General features: G+C 52.0%; 8 protein-coding genes across 8 annotated transcripts; 3 read left to right on the forward strand and 5 right to left on the reverse strand.

Moving 5' to 3' along the window:
• Positions 1-296: 296 nt before the first annotated feature.
• Positions 297-1,760, reverse strand: PG985_012317 (uncharacterized protein; the record flags this gene model as incomplete). Its single annotated transcript, XM_066832084.1, has 1 exon — positions 297-1,760. One exon carries the CDS (start codon positions 1,758-1,760, stop codon positions 297-299), a length of 1,464 nt encoding a protein of 487 aa, XP_066680134.1.
• Positions 1,761-4,254: 2,494 nt separating this feature from the next.
• Positions 4,255-5,575, forward strand: PG985_012318 (uncharacterized protein; the record flags this gene model as incomplete). The annotated part of the gene is made up of 3 exons (XM_066832085.1): positions 4,255-4,700; positions 4,825-4,878; positions 4,930-5,575. 3 exons carry the CDS (start codon positions 4,255-4,257, stop codon positions 5,573-5,575), a joined length of 1,146 nt encoding a protein of 381 aa, XP_066680135.1.
• A 418-nt stretch (positions 5,576-5,993) lies between these two features.
• On the forward strand, positions 5,994-6,807 carry PG985_012319 (uncharacterized protein; the record flags this gene model as incomplete). Its single annotated transcript, XM_066832086.1, has 2 exons — positions 5,994-6,171; positions 6,272-6,807. The coding sequence occupies 2 exons, from the start codon at positions 5,994-5,996 to the stop codon at positions 6,805-6,807; spliced, it is 714 nt and encodes a 237-aa protein (XP_066680136.1).
• Positions 6,808-7,194: 387 nt separating this feature from the next.
• PG985_012320 (protein phosphatase 2C family protein) lies at positions 7,195-8,455 on the reverse strand (the record flags this gene model as incomplete). The annotated part of the gene is made up of 3 exons (XM_066832087.1): positions 7,195-7,598; positions 7,665-7,835; positions 7,930-8,455. 3 exons carry the CDS (start codon positions 8,453-8,455, stop codon positions 7,195-7,197), a joined length of 1,101 nt encoding a protein of 366 aa, XP_066680137.1.
• Positions 8,456-9,029: 574 nt separating this feature from the next.
• Positions 9,030-11,328, reverse strand: PG985_012321 (kinase-like domain-containing protein; the record flags this gene model as incomplete). Its single annotated transcript, XM_066832088.1, has 6 exons — positions 9,030-9,548; positions 9,610-9,690; positions 10,070-10,172; positions 10,344-10,443; positions 10,556-10,721; positions 10,876-11,328. 6 exons carry the CDS (start codon positions 11,326-11,328, stop codon positions 9,030-9,032), a joined length of 1,422 nt encoding a protein of 473 aa, XP_066680138.1.
• A 600-nt stretch (positions 11,329-11,928) lies between these two features.
• On the reverse strand, positions 11,929-13,116 carry PG985_012322 (uncharacterized protein; the record flags this gene model as incomplete). Its single annotated transcript, XM_066832089.1, has 1 exon — positions 11,929-13,116. One exon carries the CDS (start codon positions 13,114-13,116, stop codon positions 11,929-11,931), a length of 1,188 nt encoding a protein of 395 aa, XP_066680139.1.
• A 1,904-nt stretch (positions 13,117-15,020) lies between these two features.
• Positions 15,021-16,018, reverse strand: PG985_012323 (uncharacterized protein; the record flags this gene model as incomplete). Its single annotated transcript, XM_066832090.1, has 5 exons — positions 15,021-15,202; positions 15,256-15,361; positions 15,412-15,457; positions 15,519-15,696; positions 15,751-16,018. The coding sequence occupies 5 exons, from the start codon at positions 16,016-16,018 to the stop codon at positions 15,021-15,023; spliced, it is 780 nt and encodes a 259-aa protein (XP_066680140.1).
• Positions 16,019-16,438: 420 nt separating this feature from the next.
• Positions 16,439-18,290, forward strand: PG985_012324 (aspartyl-tRNA synthetase; the record flags this gene model as incomplete). Its single annotated transcript, XM_066832091.1, has 3 exons — positions 16,439-17,212; positions 17,268-17,561; positions 17,613-18,290. The coding sequence occupies 3 exons, from the start codon at positions 16,439-16,441 to the stop codon at positions 18,288-18,290; spliced, it is 1,746 nt and encodes a 581-aa protein (XP_066680141.1).
• Positions 18,291-18,531: the final 241 nt, after the last annotated feature.

Here is an 18,531-nt window from a genome sequence, read left to right on the forward strand (position 1 = left end):
GGAGAAAAAGTTATGGTGGGGTTGGAGCGACCAGGATTGATGACATGGCGATGCTGCCAATGCCTAACCTACTTCATAGATTGAATGGACGGCAACCTGACCAATTGCAGCAATAATTCAGCAATAGAATCCTTGGGATTGCAACCACAACGAGTCTACACATACCTAAGTTGATGACACCATTATGCCCTCTATAGTTACAATCACTGCAATCTTTAATCAAAGAAACATCGTACATTTTACTGCTTTGAATTTCCCAGGGAGTCTGGGCTTGGTATCTTTATTTTTTCTATCCTCTAAGCTTTGTGCCGTGGTTTCCCATTTAAATATACAAGCCGTATAGGCTCTCCTGGCTCGCCTTCGGCAGTGACCTTATCGCTGTCCATCATATATGGAGAGCGATACATGGGTATATCCACCTGAATCTCTTCATCTTTAGCTTGTTTCCTGGCCTCAACGATGGCCGTTATCGTTTCTAACACCTCCCTCCGCGCTCCTGTCTTCTCAGCTATCCGAGCAAAATATCCATTGAACTGAGTCATTGGCACCCGGTGTCCATCTCGAAGCAACTTAACCCAAGGGCTGGTGCCATCATGCCTCTTCAGAAGTTCGAAGGCTCGCTGCTTAAAGTTTCTCCCCGTGAAGTAGGAAATTACCTCGGGGCTTTCCTGGAGCTCGGGCATCGAAGCAACTATGTACACCAACTCGTTTGTGAGTTCGTGCCACAGCCCTCGCGCAGAAGGGCTGCTTAAAATTCCAGCATAAGTGAGTCCCAAAGCAGCCGAGATGCTGTTGGTTACCGTAGCAAATACCATCCCTGGTAACTTCTGGCGCAAAAAGTGATCCAACCTCATGGGTGATACATTGAGATCTGGGGCGCCGGAAAGGAGCTTGGCCAGATGTTGAGTTCGTGTCTTAGCAACAACTGCTGGCCAGTGACTAACATCTATGGGTGTATCGGCATCTTCTGCAAGATGTTCTCGAGGTATGCCTGTGAGACACAGCCGCCCAGGACGCCTCAATGTTACTGAGAAAGTCTTCGGTTCCGCATTATACCTAGAGAGCTTTTGGCTCATGGTGCCGAGAACGTAGGTTGGCCTCGTATCTGGGTCCTGAAAGACGGTTTCATTCAGGTGTTCCATGACACCCATCCCATCGCCTATCAAGCAAATAGTCGTTTCGTGGTTGATGAGAAGATTATTGCGCGCGAGGCATGACCGCACCCCAACGGAATCAGTAATCACCAGGTTCTGGATAGGCCCAACTTTTGCTAGTCCAACCGTGGCACCCGTACGCCGATGCCCAACATAGTACGGCTTTTGAATCTCGGTCTCTGTGACCGCCCCATCCGCATTTTGCATTACCAGCTTTCGGCCTTCATTCCCCCAAGCTGTGATTGGGTCCGGGTGCTGGAGTAAAAGTTGCGGAGGAGGTACACCGGGGGCATTCGACAAGCAGTGCATCAAGTAGCGAGCCTCTCGGTTGAAACCGAGCACGTGAACGTGGTCTGACAGGTTCAGGGACTCTACAGCCTTCTGATAGGTAGCCGAGCCCAGGTCCGTCGTGATGGGCACCTGCGTGGTGCGCGCCGGTCTGGCCGACGTATCTTCTGGAGGCGCTCGGTAAAAAGGGACGTCGAACGGGTTTTCTTTTGCTCGAGGCTTGGAGGAGATATTTGTCTGTTTCAAGCTCGGGGCGTGATACAGTGGCGGATCTAAATGGAACGCCTCATGGCGAGAAGACAGGCCCTGGATGGGCATGGCAGCTGCGGTGAGGTGCTTGAAGGCCCCCCGGCCCACGGAGACGTTATCGCGGTTCCATCGTGGTGCTCTGTGAGGTATTCGCGCTGGAGCCCGCGAAAGCGGCTGTCGAAAAATGTGGGAAGACAGATTGAAGAACGGGAGGCGACGGAGTGGGAATTGTCATGTCCTGGTCATCAGGGCTCGGAACCGCGTCGGCTCGCGGTGGTTGATTAGGTTGTCGTTAAATCGGGAGCCCCCAACATCGGAATGGTAAAAAAACAGGCACAGGCGATCGCGGAGAAGAGAAGACAAAAAAATATAATACAAAGACCAGGTGGCGTGGCGCAAGCACACGAGACACCCCGATAAGCTAGGGAGAGACGAGAATCCGTTAAGAATATCTCAATTGTCATGGACTAGATTGCCTCATCACAGAAAGTCGCTCTCTCATGACGGCGACATATTTTTTCTAGAGCGTCCAATCCCGGGCCCAAGGGCCGACCCAGGCCTCTGCAAAATGCTCGGGGTTAATTGGGACAAGGCTTTGGGACCCCGTTTTAAATCCACATGCTGATTGAAGACAATCAGCCTGTTTTGATTGGCCAATTGCTAGTAAGTTTAGTCCGTCTCTGACTTAAGTCATGTAAGTGTCTTCCTCTTGCCTCCTGAACCAATTCATCGGCCTACGACGTCGGGTTTCAACGAAAGAAAGAAAAATGCAGCTGATTTCTATATACTTGTCTTGCTGCCTCTACATGCCACGTCTCTATGGGAAGGCTCGGCTGGAGATACTGCGCGAACCGTTCTCACGGTCTTGGCGACAGCTATAATTCCCGAAATGATCCCCTGAGCCCAGCATGCATTGCCGCCGACTTCAAGGCGTAAATAGTTTCATGTACCGATGGCAGGATCCCTTGTTCCCTCCTTAACCGCGGGAATGGCTTAGCATGGCTGGTGACTTGTAGCGAATGTGGCAGTAGCAAACAGCGCAGGAAGTACGCAAAGTCCTCTGGTTGCATCACAGGGTCAGCTCTAGGCAGGGTCTCCGGAATGAGCTTGAGGATGCAAGGGAAGTATGTTGTCTGCGTTGATACTTTATGCATGTAACAGCGGGACAGGCACTACAGAAACTCTGCAGACGATTGTCAACCCCATATCAACGCAGATTCATGGATTTGGATTACATGGAGCCGAGGCAACCTGTACATGCAGGCCATGCAGTTCCCGTGATCCACATAATACGATAATCTCAACTTCCATTATCATGAGTTTCAAGCAAATACTTGTCACTTGAGTATTCACCGGCCTGCGACCGATCATCGTTGGGTAACGGGAGTTGGACGATGAGCCGAGAGTTCGGCTATACATTGAGTCTTCTGCCAACTTATGTACAGTCCGGGGCTGTTAAAGAAAGCCGTGCTCTGAGGAGCTGGCTTCTTGTCCTTTGAGTCGCGAACTTCCTTCAACAACAAGAAGAAGACTGGCGAGTCTTCCGCATCAAACTGATCCGTGGTGACAGTCAAGTTGATCACTCAAGGCAGCTCTTGGCCACGAGTCTCTGGAGATAGGATCGAGTCAGTACACAACGTAGTCGTGAAGCTGGTTCCGTAGGGGTCTCACGCTGGCAGACAGGCTTCGAAGCCAAAATAGCACCTTGAGAATCAAGAGAATTTTGCCACATCTCGACCTCGACCGTAAATTCGGGCCATGGCGTATCGATCACGATCCTTTCCACGTCGCTGGTATTCCACACCATGGTTAAGCCATAGCTTCCGCTCTTCATGGGCACAATATTAGATGGCCTGGCGAAGACAATCTGGCATGAGAACTCACAGAGCGCCCCCAAAAGGAGCAGCAAAGGTACCGAACGCATCGTTAAGGCTGGCAACTAGAATGCCCGGCTACGAATGGGTTTGGTCCTCGTGTGAAATACATTGCTTATGTCAGAGAAACCAGTGCAGCTTAATCTTGATTGGTATGAAAGAAGGAATGGGTGCTATGCGGCCATGTTTTCTTATCACATTCAGTCGGACTCGAACCCAAGCCTCAAGTGTGAGCCTGAAGTCCGGGCCGGGAAGAGGGAGACTGCAGGAATGTACTTAACAGGAGGGTAGCGACTCCCAAGGTCGCACCGACGACCCAACGGGATGGGTGGCAGTCTAGTAGTATGCAAGTGCCTTCCAACGCACCAATCCGATGCAACGTACCCCTACATGGAACCAACTAAACGCATGAGTTTGAGCAATTATGTTGGTTCCTGACGTTTGGCATGGCAGCTTTAATTATCTGCTCCATTGGGGTCCAGCGTCAACGAGCACAGCAAACAGCAGAGGTACAGCACCCCATTTGGCTGCCTAAGGTTAAATAATGGACCGGGGTTTCTTGGTGGCTTGTCACATCCATCTGCCCTCCCAAAAGCGAGCGCGTAGAAAGGTAGGTATATGACCTGGCCATGCTGTTCAGCGAAAAAACAACGGGCTTTTCCGCCTGGATGGCTCTACTTTCGCCAAAAATGGCCCAGTCTTTGCGAATGAGGCAGATCGGCCTCGGCATCGCGACATTCGTTCTCGCCCTTCTTTTCCTACTTTGGGCACCTGCTAGAAGCAGCGAGTACCAACGCAAAACGTACTCGCCTTCAATCTCAACTCCTGCTCCTTCTTCCTCCGGACAATCGTTCGGCCCCGACTACCACGGGCAATCGAGCCCTGCCAACATCAATCGAGTCACGAACAGCACATTGGGTTTCTCCAAGGTTTTTGTGATAGGACTCCCCGAGCGAACCGATAAGCGCGATGCCATGACCCTCACGAGCTCCCTCACGGGTTTCAGATTGGAGTTCATTGATGGGGTGAAAGGTGAAGCCGTTCCGGATAAGGCTATACCCTTTGGAAAGAACAGAGACAACCTACCAAATACCTACCTAGGCAGTTGGAGGAGCCATCTGAACGCAGTAAGAAGGTAAGCTTTTTGCGCCAGCGCACTTTGACAGCACAATATGGAGAATGATCTGAGCAGTGGAGAGAATCCCATCATTGCTGTGCATTGACTTGGAATATCCGGATGCTGACATGCCGTATGGCAGAATCGTCGAAGAGGATTTGGATAGTGCCTTGATAATGGAAGACGATATGGACTGGTAAGTACGACTCTTGGCATGGATATCGCTCTTTCTGACTTGGTTACATAGGGATGTGAGACTTCAGTCACAACTCGAGACTGTGGCCAAAGGTACCCGTACGCTTCTTGGTTCGGGCTCGAAACCAAATTCACCATATGGAGACGGCTGGGATCTGCTCTGGCTAGGTCACTGTGGTGAGATCTTCCCGGAACAGTTGGACGAAAACAAAGGGGAACCTCTGTATCCCAAGTTTGTCATTAAGGACGACAAAACGGTACCACCACTCGACAAGATCACCGGTCTGGTTGACTTCAAGAGCTACCCCGAGTTCACTCGATGGGTTCACGTGACCGGCGCACCCATCTGCAGTTTCGCCTACGCGCTTACACGAAGAGGCGCCCAGAAGGTGCTGTTCGATCTCTCAGTAGATCGGTTGGATGCCAACTTTGACAACGCTTTGGGGACCTTTTGTCGGAATGGGGGCTCGAGGAAAGGGGATCCTACAGGGCTGAACGCAAAGTGTCTGACAGTTACACCTCCCGTCTTCTTCCACCACCGGCCAAAAGGTCTGATCGGTGCTGAGAGCGACATTGTAGACCATGGAGATGAAAGCCAGAATATACGCGAGAAGGGCACATCGGAGAACATCATGTGGAGTGCGCGAAACAACATCAGGAACATGTTGATGAATACCAAGATGGAAAGCCAATTTTAGCAATGATAGAATCAATACAAGAATCCCGCCACGGGACGTTGAATTAATTGGTAGGATTCGGAGCTCGGCATTGAGGCTCAAAACTCCACCCTTGGTATATGTCAAAGCGAAACGCTGCGCGCTACGACGAACTGGTTGGTGATGCCCCGCCTAGACACTGAACTGTGCTTCTAATGTACCCCAACTCAGGTACGTCAATAAGCTTTCCAGGGGATGCAACAAGAAATTCTGCCAGTAAAGACCGCTAAATTTTGTCCCTTACTGGACTGTAGCTTAGCGGGCGTATGGAATGCAATGCGCAACGGCCGTATCGATCTACACATACCCTACATCCAAGTGGTTTTCGAGCCCTCAGTTCGCGAAGTCTTATGCAAAACAAGACATACATCTGCAATCGGCATTAAAATCACTGCACACAATGGACGTCACTAACATCCTGCCGCAATTGGAGCGTCTGGATGGAGACATTGACAACCTTGAGGAGGCTTTGCAGCCCATATTGAAAGGCGTGTCGGATCTCTCCTCCAAGCTGCCGCTTCTGGAAAAGGCGAAGCTCTACGTCCTCGCGACCTATGCATTAGAATCCATGCTGTTCTGTATGTTCTTCCCACCCCCGCTCCGCAGCAGCGAATGGCTGGCTTCTACGCGCCGGCATATGTCTTCTTGCTAACCATCTTTCGTTTGCGCCCCCGACAGCCTCCCTCCGACTCAACGCCGTCGACGCCAAGAACCACCCGGTCTTCAAGGAGCTCACCCGGGTGCGCCAGTACTTCGACAAGATCAAGAACATCGAGACCCCGCCCGAGAAGCCCGAGGCCACCCTTAACAAGGGCGCGGCCATCAGCTTCATCCGATCCGGCCTCGCCGAGAACAAGGACAAGGACGTCAACGCCAAGCTCTCCGAGATGATCGCCCGGGAGCGCGCCAAGGCCGCCATCAAGGCGGCCGCGCAGCAGAAGGCGCAGGCGCAGCAGGCCGGCACGAAGCGCAAGGTCTCGGATCAGGAGTCCGAGGCCTCCGCGAGCGACTCGGAAGAGGAAGGCGAGGAGGACGACGACTCGGAGGAGGCAGGAGAAGCTGCTGCAGTGGTGGCCGCGCCTGAACCGCCCAAGAAGAAGTCGAAAAAGGAGAAGAAGGAAAAGCGCGAGGGCAAAGCAGAAAGGAAGGAGAAAAAGGAGAAGAGCGAGAAGAAGGACAAGAAGAAGAAGTCGAAAAAGGATAAGAAGGCATGATAGAGGATCCCGGTCAGCCTCTTCGTGGCCTTGTCTCTTTTTTCATGGTATCCGTACATGGCCGTTTTGGCCCGGCGAAGATACGGCGTTGTGGTTACTTAGCGTTTTGGTGGCATTGCATTGGCGGAGTTGGGGCGTTCTTGCTGATACCAGCCTGAGAAAGAGTCTTTTATTCTAGAATCCAGATATGCATCTTTAGAGTGGTCATGAGATGGACATCGAGTTTATGCTATGTCTTTGGACCTCTTGCGTGCCAGATTCCAGAAACTGCGTTGAACGGGGGGTATCTATGAAACAGTTATAACATGTACAAAACGAAATCGCCCAGCGTACGAGCCGTATTGGAGTCTATCGTAAAGGTTACAGCTGAGGCTCAACGCTGCTATTTTACTCTGATGGCAGTGGGACTTTTTGGTGAAAAACAACCACTTTAATGGTAACATCGTCACCAGGCTTCCGTGTCTTCACCTCTTCCATGACATAATGACTCGGGTCCTCTACACTTGAGTTCGACAGAGCCTCCAGAGTCTTGGCGACAATCCATTCGTTAGTCATGCCCTTGATGGCCCATACTCCATCAGATGCCATGATCATGAAGACATCGTCGGGCGAACGTCTGTGTGAGATAACCTCGGGAGTGGCTGTCAGGTAGGGAGGAGTTTCCAAGAGATGATAGTAAGGGGACATTGTTTCGTGGTAAGATAGGTGGCCCTTTTTATTCAGTCGGGCATTGCCGAATACGTATTGGGCAATGTCAGTGGACTGGTTTTTGTAGAACGAGTCCCCAAAAGCTATAAGCCAGATTCAGTAATGCAAGACATGCGTTTAGTAGGGTGTGGAGGTCAAGGGGAGCTTACAGCGCGTGAGAGGCATCATGCCAAATAGACGACCTCCTGTAAAGGGATCCATCGTGTCATTTGGATGCTCCTGTCTTACTCGAGTATACTCGACTGGGTTGTGTCCGTCTTGGTCAATTGACAACGGTATGACCTTGACATCCTGTGCGCGCGCATCTCTACGGGCAAGGACTGTTTGTAACTCAGGCAGTCAGCAACCGCTGTTTCTGAGTCCCTTACATGGTTTTGGAAATAGGCTTGTACAAGAACTATATTTGCGACTTACCTGCTCTGCAATCGCCCAAGTTGGCAACATGGATGTCAGTTTGATCAATGTAGGCAACCAGGGCAGTGCTTCCTGATTTCGCTCGCAAGGCCAATTCCAACCGGGTTTGATATTGGAGCATCTGCTCGACAGCTGCTTTCTTGGCGACGTCATTGCGTTGCCGAGCAAATGGGAGGTTGTAGCGAATGCTGGACAACACAGGCGCGACGATGGCCTCCGCCAGTTCGACAATGCCACGATCAACCTGCTCGAATGAACTGACCAGAATATTTGGTATCCATGAAGAGACTGTCGCTGCATTTTCTATATGTTGTTGGATGGTCGCGGGGAGGGCGCGAGAGATATACTCGGATGTCCATGGTCCACCGTGGCCATCATACACGCCCAGAACCCGGACAGGGGCGCCATTAAGAAGGAAGGTATCATCGTACTGGCGATCTTCATTCTTCTCGTTCGGGCGACTAGAGGAATAAACCAGGACTACTTGATCTTTGTCGTTCAAGTTTCCTTGGGAAGTCGGCAACATCGCTTCAATAATTAGACTTCAAAGTCCTTTGTATGAAATGACATTAAAAGAAATCGAAAGCATTGCTGAGCTCACGTCGAATCAGAGACATGAGTGGTTTGCCTGGTTCGAAGTCCTGATGGATGCACTTTCACATGGACTTCGTGAGTATTGTAACCTAAGGGACTAGATAAACAGAGGTATTTAGCCTAACCTAGCAGATTTGGGGCGCCAACAGCTCCAAGTTCAGCTAATACCGCATGTTGTTGTTCTTTTTAGCGCATCTAGGAGTGGCCTATAAACAGAACGCATATATAATACTAGTGGTATGAGTGGCGCCTGTTCAGAGCCATCCCCAAGTGTGCAGAATTCAATGGCATATCATCTTGACTACATGTTCAGATGCTCAGTTGCATATAATGCATGATATCCATCTCTCTGTTGGCTACATTGAAGGTTGGCTAGCCCTCTTTCCTGTCCCTCCATCGATATCTTGATCCCCTTGATGAGATCAATAGCCCTAAATTGCTCCATAACAGGTCGGACAGTTAGCAGCCACGACGGTTGTATAAGCGGTGAACCCCTATCCCGCCAGTTACAAAATCTCGTCGTCAGATTGCTCGGCTTGTTCAGCTTGGCCAGCTTCCTCAGCCTGTCCAAACTCTTCTTCTGGCATGCCAAAAGGATTAGGAGGAAACGGGTCGCCCAGCGCGGGTCCCACGTCCGGCGACGGCGCAAACAGGTTCCACTTCAGGAAGTCGGCGATGGCATCGTTGGTCTCGGAGGGCGCGCTCGCGAACCGGTCGCTCTCGGGCGCCGCCATCATGCGCATGGCGTCCTGGCAGTCGTCCACGAGCTCCCGATGGTTGGGGCGCTCGTCCGGGCTGTCCGCCAGGCACCGGGCGACGAGGCGGCGCAGCCACATGTCGACGTCCGGCACCGCGTCTTTGGTGTCGCTGTCGTAGAGGAGCCGCGAGCCCCAGGTCGACAGCGACGTGGACGGTTCCGTGACGTCCAGAGGCACCGTGAAGGGGGTCGGGTCGCTGGGGTACTTCTTCATGATGAGAAAGTACATGACCTGTGAGACGGGTTGAACCGTCGCGGCTCGAGTTAGCTGGGGTATTCGTATCTAATACTGCGAGTTATCTGCTTTAAAGAAGATGGTCATGACGTACGCAGCCTACACCCCATATATTGTTGAAAGGGCCAACCGAAATATTGTCCTTGGGCGGAACCCATTTTTTGCGACCTTGCTCCTGTGTCACATCAGTACACATCTTAGCCAGTTGACCCCATCTTCCCAAGATGATTTCTATCTTCAGGTACACTCTTAAGGGGTACATACTGGTGCAATTGTCTCGGATCTGCCTCTACCCTTCCACCATGTAAGCCTAGTATGCAGCGCATTGAGTCAGTTCCACAGAGTTGTCTTGTTCACCTATCCGCCGTCCGAGGAAAAATTTGATGCTCACTTCTCTCGCTTCGTATGATATTGGTGGATATCGTCCGCCATGCCAAAGTCGCCAAGCTATACAGTCAATCGTACGAAGGTCAGCGATACCGCTTCCCCCCTGAGCATTGACCAAAGGCCGAGGGACAAAAAAGCCATCGTTGAGTAGGGAAGTCTCCACATACCTTGAGCCGTATACCGAATGGATGCATATCCATAGGGTCCTTCTCATCTGCTATTTCTAGGTAGACTGCGTTGTGGAAGGAGTTGAGTGGTGAGCACGGGCGACTTGACGCAGCAAGGTATTAATACGAAGATTGAAACCCACTATTTGACGGATGAATATCGAAGTGTAGAATATTGTAACCCGTTGTTGTTCCCCAGCCATCCGTCGCGAACATTGGCGGTAATTGTTCCACCATGTCTGGAAGCGGTAGCCTCATCACTCCTATTTCATACCGTTCTTTGGCTGTCTCGATAGGTTCGTATGGAGGATCGGGTTTACTCTTTTCAGTTGGCGGATTCGGAGGGTCAACCATGCCGATGCATGCTCGGGTGACTGCAGCAGATGTCAGAAGAGCTGTGTAGGTCTAACCCGAGGGAGGGAGAATAAAAAGGAGGAGGGGGTTCCTCTGGGGCAAGTATGGGAATGCCCCAGTCGAGCTACGTACGACACAAGAGAAAGCTCCAGAGTAATCGACTTGGGATAGTCTTCTCTTTAGGTAGCTTATCATTGATAAAGTCCGACAAGGTACCGCCTTGAAGATACTCGAGCGTAAGCGTTGGGGGATTGTCCAACTTCTTCCTCTCCTCTGGCTCGACATACACGGGTATTTCCTGGACGATATGCATCGCTCTGCTAAGAGTCTACGTATCGAAATGTCAGCTAGGAAACTTCTCTAATAGATCGTGTGAGAAGATGAAAAGCGGTCAAGTCTCTGTTCGACAGAGAAGAGAAATGCTTGGAAGGGGGAACAGGGCGAGCATTTACCCGAAGCCATCTTCGTTCCCGCCTGATGCTCGCATTCGCCTCGCGGTAGAGAGCTCTTTTGATCACAATGCGGTTCGCCAGTTTCCCGTCTGTGTCGGCCTCCCCGTACAGCATGGCGATACCGTACCCTCCGAAGCCCACCGTGGTGATCGGAGCATACCGCCGCGATTTCCAAAACACCTGCTTTAGCTCGTAATACCGTTGGCGCGCCGTCGCGAGCTTCCCCGTCGGGTCAAGTTGCCACGCTTCTTTTAATGTCAGCTCCTCGGGCTTAAACCTGAAGAGGTCTATTGCTTTGATCTTCCTGGGGTCTAGCTTAAGGAGGTCTTTTGCTGTCGGAGGCGCCGGAATCTTTTCGGGACTTTTGCCCTTCCCGGAATCCTTGTCTTCGGAACTGGTGTCTTGCCCGGGACTCTGTTCCTCCCCGAGATCCTTCCCCTTCCCCTTGTCCATATTGTCCGTTCTGATTGCTCTCGCCTGAAGCTATATGTACTGGTGAGCCGGGGGTCTCTAGAGAACTGGTTGCACTTTAACCGGGGCGTTGTGTCTGGCACTGTCTATGTCGTGACGCCTTGTGATATCGATGGGATTCGGAGTTTGTTTTTCGGGCGATGTCAATGATAAATGTCTAGGTGTATGGCGCAGGCAGATACATTGTCTGCTTGCGGGTGGTTGACAAAGACATGTATGGTGTTGTCGCTGAACTAAGACAATAGGCATCCTTTGTCAGCCCCCTTTTCCTGGCCACGCCATGACTTCCTCGCCAATCGGTAATCGAACACTCCCCAAATTGGTCCCAACACGCCATCGAGTACTGTCTCGTTATCAAGTTATTAAGTGCCCTCACTGCCTGTAAAATAATTTGGAAGTCAATTGGCAATTGCCTGATTGAATGCCTTAACTGTAAGGGGAAAAAAGAGAAGGGGATAAAACGAGACCAGATTGGCAAATTTACACATACCGTCACTTTCCAAACAGCCGAGATTCGGCTTAGGACACATTAATCACATTATACATTATATTTGTGCTTTGCCAACTATTATGCTTTCTATTTTAAGAATTCGTTTTTGTCTTAAAAATTGATTCCCTTCGGGAGCCGGACCGTTGCCGTAGATGCGACTCGGTGCTGCGGCTCGTCCTCGTCGTGTTGGTTGTACAGTCGGCCGGCGGCATGTCACCGGGCAGCTCGGCCACGAACGTCGTCGGCAGCTCGGCCGCCTGCTCGCGCGTCTCGAGCTCCATCCACGGGTGCGAGTCCGGCGGTAGCTCGTTGATCATCGTGGCGTCCATCTCGTTCACGGTCCCCGAGTCCAGCTCCGTCGTGCTGCCGCCGAAGCCGACTGTGCGCGGCGTCATGGGCGACACCAGGGCCGTGCTCGGGACGCCGTCGCGCAGGAAGCCGCTCTTGGCCTCACTCTCCACGGGAGACGTCAGCTCCTGGGATCCGTCGTCCTCGGTGGGCTTGACGTAGTTCTTCTTGTAGTGCCGCCGCCATATGAAGAAGGCGAGGAAACCCAGAGCCAGTGATAGAAGAGGCACGGCGACGCCCACGGCAATGATGACTCCCGTTGGTATTCCCGTCCGGCCGTCGTTGCCTGGCCCAGCTGCTGCACCGGTCTCTCCTGCGCCCATTGGAGTACTGCTTCCGGCCTGGGCCGCGCTTAATCCATCACCTGTCGCAGTCGGCATGGGTCCGTTGAATTTAGATCCTGGCACCGTGGGATCCGTCTCCAAACTGGGTAGATCGGAACTCTGCCAGCGAACTTGGATGGCATACGCCATCGCGTCTGTTACTGTTGTGAGATATGTGTTGCTCCCGTAGTTGTAGCCTAGAAAAGTCGTCTTCCTTCCAGTGGCGATACATTGGCTGTAGATCTTGTCTTCGTCGGACCCCGTATAGCAAGTGTAACCAGTCGGGCAGCAGATGCGCGCCGTCTCGCCCGCCATCACCGTACCGCCGTAGAAGGGCGTTCCATTGGTGTTGCCGGCCAGCGTTTTGGGAAAGGCGCAGCCCTCGGTGTAGCCAGCTGGGCAGATGCCCGGCGAGTAAAAGCCGTATTTGTAGTCATAAAATCTGTTGAAGTCCGGTGGCATGCATATCGATGACGAGAGCGCAGGTGTGTCCGTGTACATCCATCGCCCCGGTGCACAGAAGTCGGGTGTTGTGAATATGGTTGTGAGAGGCCCCGCTTGTCGAGGCAAGGTAGCCGTTGCGTCGTCCTCCGTCGTGGTAGTAGCCATCGTAAACTGTGGTATGGGCGTGCGTGAAACTGGGAAACCCAAGATCGCCGTGGGCCAGCCAGTGCCGAATGTTCCTGCTGTCCGGCTACGAGCTTCGAAAGTCCTTTCTGGGCCACGAATCGAGTCGAAGTGGTTGGCAGCGGGAGATCAGGCGTTGTCGTCGAAAAATGGGAAAAGCGAAGAGCAATGTTGACGGAATCCGATGCCGTGCACAGGAACGAAGAAGATGGCCTAGGCCAGCTAGGATGAACATTTCCCGGACTCACTTCTCGTGGACAGCAGCGAGCCGAGCCACTAGCAAGCGAGAAATTGCCAGGGCAGTTGGCGAGTCGCGGTGCTGGTCGCGGTGGAGACGATACTGTAGGCCTCCTGAACTAGGGGGCTCTCCGCCGGCGATGCTGTCATATCAGAAAGATTGTATTGGGCACTTTCGCTGGGATTGCTCAAACTGCCACTGCAACCTCTCGGCCATTCTGATCGGATTTGTTTTTATGGCCGAGGCACGCCCATCGCCGGCGGCCATCCACCGTCCTCCCCAGATCCCATTACTTTATAATTCCCATGCGTCTTTAGTAGTCTCTGATCTCTCTCGATACCCCATCTCTCCATGTCGTTGACTGCCAGAACCTGGGTAGGCAGGAGTAATAAATCGGGTAAAACGCCCCAAGCAGTCATTAAACAAAGTTCTCGGTGCCCACAGCTGGGTAGACGCTAGTGCTTCATCGGGTGACTTTCGGATCATCGTCACCAGCTTTCGTCATCTATTGGACGCCTGAGCCAGGCGGAGCCGCTATAGATCGAGACCCGAGTGCCGAGTGGAATTGGCCCAATACCTGTGCGTCGCTTGATTTTTCTGTCTGGTTCAGGTGCCAGCCCAGTACAGAACCCAGTAGTCACAAACAGCTACCTACATAGGTAGGGCCCGGCACTTGGGACGAACTTCTGGACGAACCAGGGACTGCCAAGCCGGGACTCTCAAGTCTACCACAGTTAGCTAGTCCTCGCTGCTACTGTCGGCTGCTCCGAAGCGAGTACGTCCGGATGCCGGAGTCTTGCTTACCCGAATGAGCGAGACGTTCCGTTGAGAATGTCACCGCGTCAAGCGCATTGACAACACTAATACTACCGGCTGTCAGGGTTTCAGATTTCGGGAACGAACCCGAATCACAATTGAGCTTTCTACCTAAAAGATTTCGGGGATGGTTGACGGGTGTGGCGCTTCTCGTTACTTGGCCGTGGTATGGTGTATTTACTTTTTCGGTGCGTAAGCCGGCCGTGGAACATAACTAGGCAGGCAGCTCCGCAGCTCCGAGAGCACCGCTGTCACAGCCGATTGCCACCATCTATCCCGTCATCATATAGTCTACCGAAGCAAGATGTTCCATCACTCGCGTAAATCCCATCATCATCGGCTATCATGGCGCCGACTGTCCCAGGACTATAACTGAATAGACTCATCGCGATCTTGCTTAGTTCAGAATTGCAGAAAAGAACAGGGCGTAGAGAATTCGTCCAAAAGCAATTGTATCACAACAATGTCTATTAACGTGTGATGTTGGTGGTGGATAACGGGAGGAAAATGGTTTGTTAGAACATCCCTCCGGTCTGGCTCCTGTATCTAACGTGTAAAGCATCAGGCAAAAAGAACAAGTAAAATATACGCCCCTTCTTTCCTAGCAAAGATGATCGAACCTGCTAGTGGAGGAGGTTATTGCGACCATCAGTAGTTAATAACGGAGCAATACAACATGGGCTCGTCCCTTCCAGATAACATGCCCACCCGGCCTTAGGACAGCACTGGTTCGTCTTCATACTTCTCAGGGTATTGCTATGCTTTTGTTGATCCCATAATTCGCCAAACGCCGTGAAAAAATGTACCGCAACATGAAATGAGATGCCCGTGCCTAGTAGAAGATGAGCTGCAGTGGCTTTTCCGTCGCAGCATACCTCTCCTTGAACTCCTTCCTTGCCAGCCACCGTACCAGAGGCATCAAGGTGTCCTTCATATCAAGAACACCTCTCTTCTTCTGATCAATGTGAGATGCGTCCACCACCAGTCTTTCGAGATTTGCCAGAGACAGTGACCCTAAGCTAGGTTTAGATTCAATCGATATTAGATGGATTTTTGATGCCACTTACCGTTCTCAACGAGATCGTTCAGTCTAGCAGGCGTTCCAACGGCCATGCCTGTCCGGTGTTCTTTGAGGTGCTTGCTAGCTTCATCAAGCTTGATATGTTTTGCGAACTACAATGGGGTTAGCCTCAATCCAAACGCTATTGGGGTGACCAACTTACCAATTTCGCGACCATGTTGCCCTTCGAACTGAACTTTCTCGCGGATCTGAACGTATCTCATGTCAGCCATACCAGCCACAGGTTGGGCTTGATTACGAGCCACATACCTGACAACATCTGCGGCTCTCAAACCAGCGCCGGAGATAATGATAGTATGAGGCGATCCCTTCAGCTTAGGGGCTTTCTTCAGCTTTGCGGGCTCCTTGGTGAATTTCTCAAGGAACTCTGGCAGCTTTTCCAGATTTCGAGGTTCTTGCCACGATGTGGTGTCCATTATGTAGATGGCTAGTTTTTTCCCGTCAGTTGCGGCTCGACACAATATTGGAATTGGACACAAACGTGAAATGTAAAGGTCCGCCAGCTCAACCGGGCTCAAGTCGGATCCAAATCTGCTGGTCTTTTGCGCCAAGTAGTCTGCAAGAAGTTGGGGGTCCATTGCTGCAATTGCCTGGTTCACGCCGGCTTCCGTATCCAGCAAGCTCTCATCCTGCTGGAACCCAGCCTTGCGCTTCTTCCGCGAGCCACCACCTTCATCGTTGAGGCTTCTTTTCTTGGACTTGGCCTTAGAGGCCATAGCCTCTGATTTGGCAACCTCGTTATTAGACATGTTTGCAGTTGTTGATGGATGGTGCAGGTTGCGGTATTGACATGCCAATTCTTTGATGGATTATTGGCTGGACGGCGATGCGAGCTAGAGACACGCGAAAAATTGCTATAGGCGGTGCACTGATGCAAAAGTTTTTGAGTTTTGAGTTATCGGGGAGATGCATTTAGCGTAGCTGTCAGTCAGGTACCAGTCCACTTTTCGACCCCTCCAAATTTTTGAGGTTCCGATGCTCGAAGCGAAAGTAACCCCACGCTGGCCGAAGGAGTCACCACCCATCGAAAGTTGGTCGTGAGACGATATCTTGGTTTCCTCGTATACAAACGCATAAAAGCACGTTTGGCCACACTCGATTATTTCACGTAGCAGTCGATCTGCCATCTTCCTGCGAACATCACCAATTACATTAACTAATTGATCGCCATGTCCGAAGCCCCTCCCACCGACCCGACCCAGGCCTCGGGCTCTGCCCCTCCACCAGCGGAGGGTGCAGGTGAAGAAGGTGCTGCCGCCCCGTCCAAGAAGGGCGCCAAGAAGGCCGAAGCCAAGGCAAAGAAGGAAGCCGAGAAGGCGAAGCGAGCTGCAGAACGAGCTGCGCTTGAAGCTCAACAGAAGGCTGCTGCTGGCGGAGGTGAGGATCTGGCCAAGGACAACTATGGCAACATTCAACACTCTACCAAAGTCGACGCCGAGAGAGTCAATCTGAAGAACCTCGGCGAGGAGCATTTGGGCAAATCGATCAAGCTGCGAGCATGGATCCAGAACTCGAGAATGCAGGGAGCCAAGATGGCTTTTGTCGAGCTGCGAGAAGAGCGCAACTGGACGATCCAGGGTGTCATGTCCGTTAACCCCGAAGGCAAGCCTGTGAGCAAGCAGATGGTCAAGTGGGCAGGTGGCCTGAACCTCGAGGGCTTTGTTCTGGTTGAGGCCACTGTTCAGAAGCCTCTTGAGCCTGTCAAGAGCTGCCGCGTCAGCAATTACGAGCTTCATCTTACCAAGTGCTACCTCATCGCATCTGGCCCCGAGGTTTTGGGAATGACCCTGAATGCTGCCAACAAGGCTATCTCCAGCTTCGACGATGAGGACCCCGCACAGGATGCTCCTACCGAAGGCGTCAAGGACCTCAGCATCACCGAAGCTGCTGGTGCGCCGTCTGCTACACTGGTAACGCATCTCAACAACCCGGTTATGCACAAGGTGAGACCAATACATTTCAATTTGATCAGTATAACAGTTGCTAATTCCATGATAGCGTGCACCCGTTCAACAAGCGATTGCCGATATCCGCATGACCGTCCGCAAGCTGTTTGCACAGTACCTAGAGGAGAGAGACTTCGTCCAGTTCGAGGCCCCATGTCTCATTGGTGCTGCTTCTGAGGGCGGCGCCAATGTGTTCCAGCTGCCTTACTTCGATACCTCGGCCTGCCTAGCTCAGTCCCCCCAATTCTACAAGCAGTTCGAAATTGCTGGTGGCCGTAAGCGTGTGTTCTGCATTGGACCTGTATTCAGAGCGGAAAACTCCAACACGCCCAGACACATGACCGAGGTACGTCGTGTCGTTGCTAGTCCATAGGAAGTATAGCTAACAGCCCTGCAGTTTACTGGTCTTGATATGGAAATGGAGATCGAGGATAGCTACGTTGAAGTCCGCGACATGATTGAGGGCTGTCTGCTCTACATCTTCCGTGGTTTGAAGGAGAAGCATGCTGATGATATTGCCCTCATCCGTGCCATCTACCCGTCCGAGGAGTTCCTGCTGCCAGAGGCAGGCAAGGAGGTCCGATTGACCTTTGCCGAAGGCCAGAAGCTGCTGCGCGAAGAGGGACCGGAGGAGTTCCGCAATGTCAGTGACGATGAGGACATGAGCACCCCGCAGGAGAAGGCACTGGGTGCTTTGGTTCGCAAGAAGTACAACACCGACTTTTACGTACTCGACAAGTTCCCCGAGGGTGCCCGTCCTTTCTACACGATTGAGGATCCCGAAAACCCCAAGGTCACCAATGCCTATGACTTCATGATGCGTGGCCAGGAGATCCTGTCTGGCGGTCAGCGTATTCACACACCCGAGCTGCTGGAGGCAAGACTGCGAAAGAAGGGAATTGACCCCGCAAGCCCTGGTATCAAGGAGTACGTCGATGTCTTCAGATCCGCTGGTGTCCCGCCTCACGGCGGTGGTGGTATTGGTTTGGACCGTGTGGTGGCTTGGTACCTGAACTTGCCGAGTGTACACTTGGCTTGCTTCTACCCTAGAACCCCCAAGAGACTGCTGCCATAGAGATCCAGTGCGCCCAACGCAGCCCTTGGGCGCGAATCGAAGCTACATGATATATGAGAAGACGATATTAAAAAAAGAAGAAGAATACCAATTGTGGAGGTCAATTTCTGATTATCCTAACTGCCCAGCTCGCACAATTACTATAACTGTTAGACCTACCTACATTTGAATCGCAAGCTGCCGCCATGTCGTTATGCAAGAGAGTGCAGGGCTAGTATGCACTGCCGCTGTCAGCACATCA

This window comes from Apiospora marii (assembly GCF_038362585.1).
Source record: "Apiospora marii strain CBS 49790 chromosome Unknown utg000009l_segment0_segment0, whole genome shotgun sequence".
Lineage (NCBI taxonomy): Eukaryota > Fungi > Ascomycota > Sordariomycetes > Amphisphaeriales > Apiosporaceae > Apiospora > Apiospora marii.